The 351-nt window shown below is 49.3% G+C and overlaps 1 protein-coding gene across 1 annotated transcript in view; it reads right to left on the reverse strand.

Annotated features, from left to right (window-relative positions):
- The window catches only part of LOC117798387 (ubiquitin-conjugating enzyme E2 Q1), a gene marked incomplete at both ends in the record, with an annotated part of 1,872 nt that overhangs the window by 754 nt on the left and 767 nt on the right, over window positions 1-351 (reverse strand). Inside the window, one exon of the mRNA XM_034650816.1 lies at window positions 14-304. Coding sequence (XP_034506707.1) covers window positions 14-304 — 291 coding nt within the window. The remainder of the gene's footprint in view (window positions 1-13; window positions 305-351) is intronic.

The following is a 351-nucleotide window of genomic DNA, read 5'->3' on the forward strand; positions in this document are numbered from 1 at the left end:
GAGCACAGGTGACACCACTCTTACGAAGGGGGGGTCGAAGGGGAAGTTATCCTTAAAGGTAAAGTTGAGAAGAATGAAGTCGGTCCCCTCTTTCTCTTTCAGAATCTGCAGGTCGCTGTGCAAGGCGCTGTCCTCATCCACCTTCAGGAGTTTCACATTCCAGTCGTAGAGGCTATCGTTCACTAGTTCAACTGCATAGTTTCCACCTTTGAAACTTGCCGATCGGTAGATATCCCTGAGCTCCTTCATCAGCCGGTCGGTGGCCTGCACGGACCCAGACACCGCCCCATTTAAGTAATCTTGCCTCTGATTCTTTTTGATTTTCTCAAGAATAGCCAAGTTTTCCTTGCC

The sequence above is a fragment of the Ailuropoda melanoleuca genome, unplaced genomic scaffold (genome assembly GCF_002007445.2).
Source record: "Ailuropoda melanoleuca isolate Jingjing unplaced genomic scaffold, ASM200744v2 unplaced-scaffold31028, whole genome shotgun sequence".
In the NCBI taxonomy this organism is placed as follows: domain Eukaryota; kingdom Metazoa; phylum Chordata; class Mammalia; order Carnivora; family Ursidae; genus Ailuropoda; species Ailuropoda melanoleuca.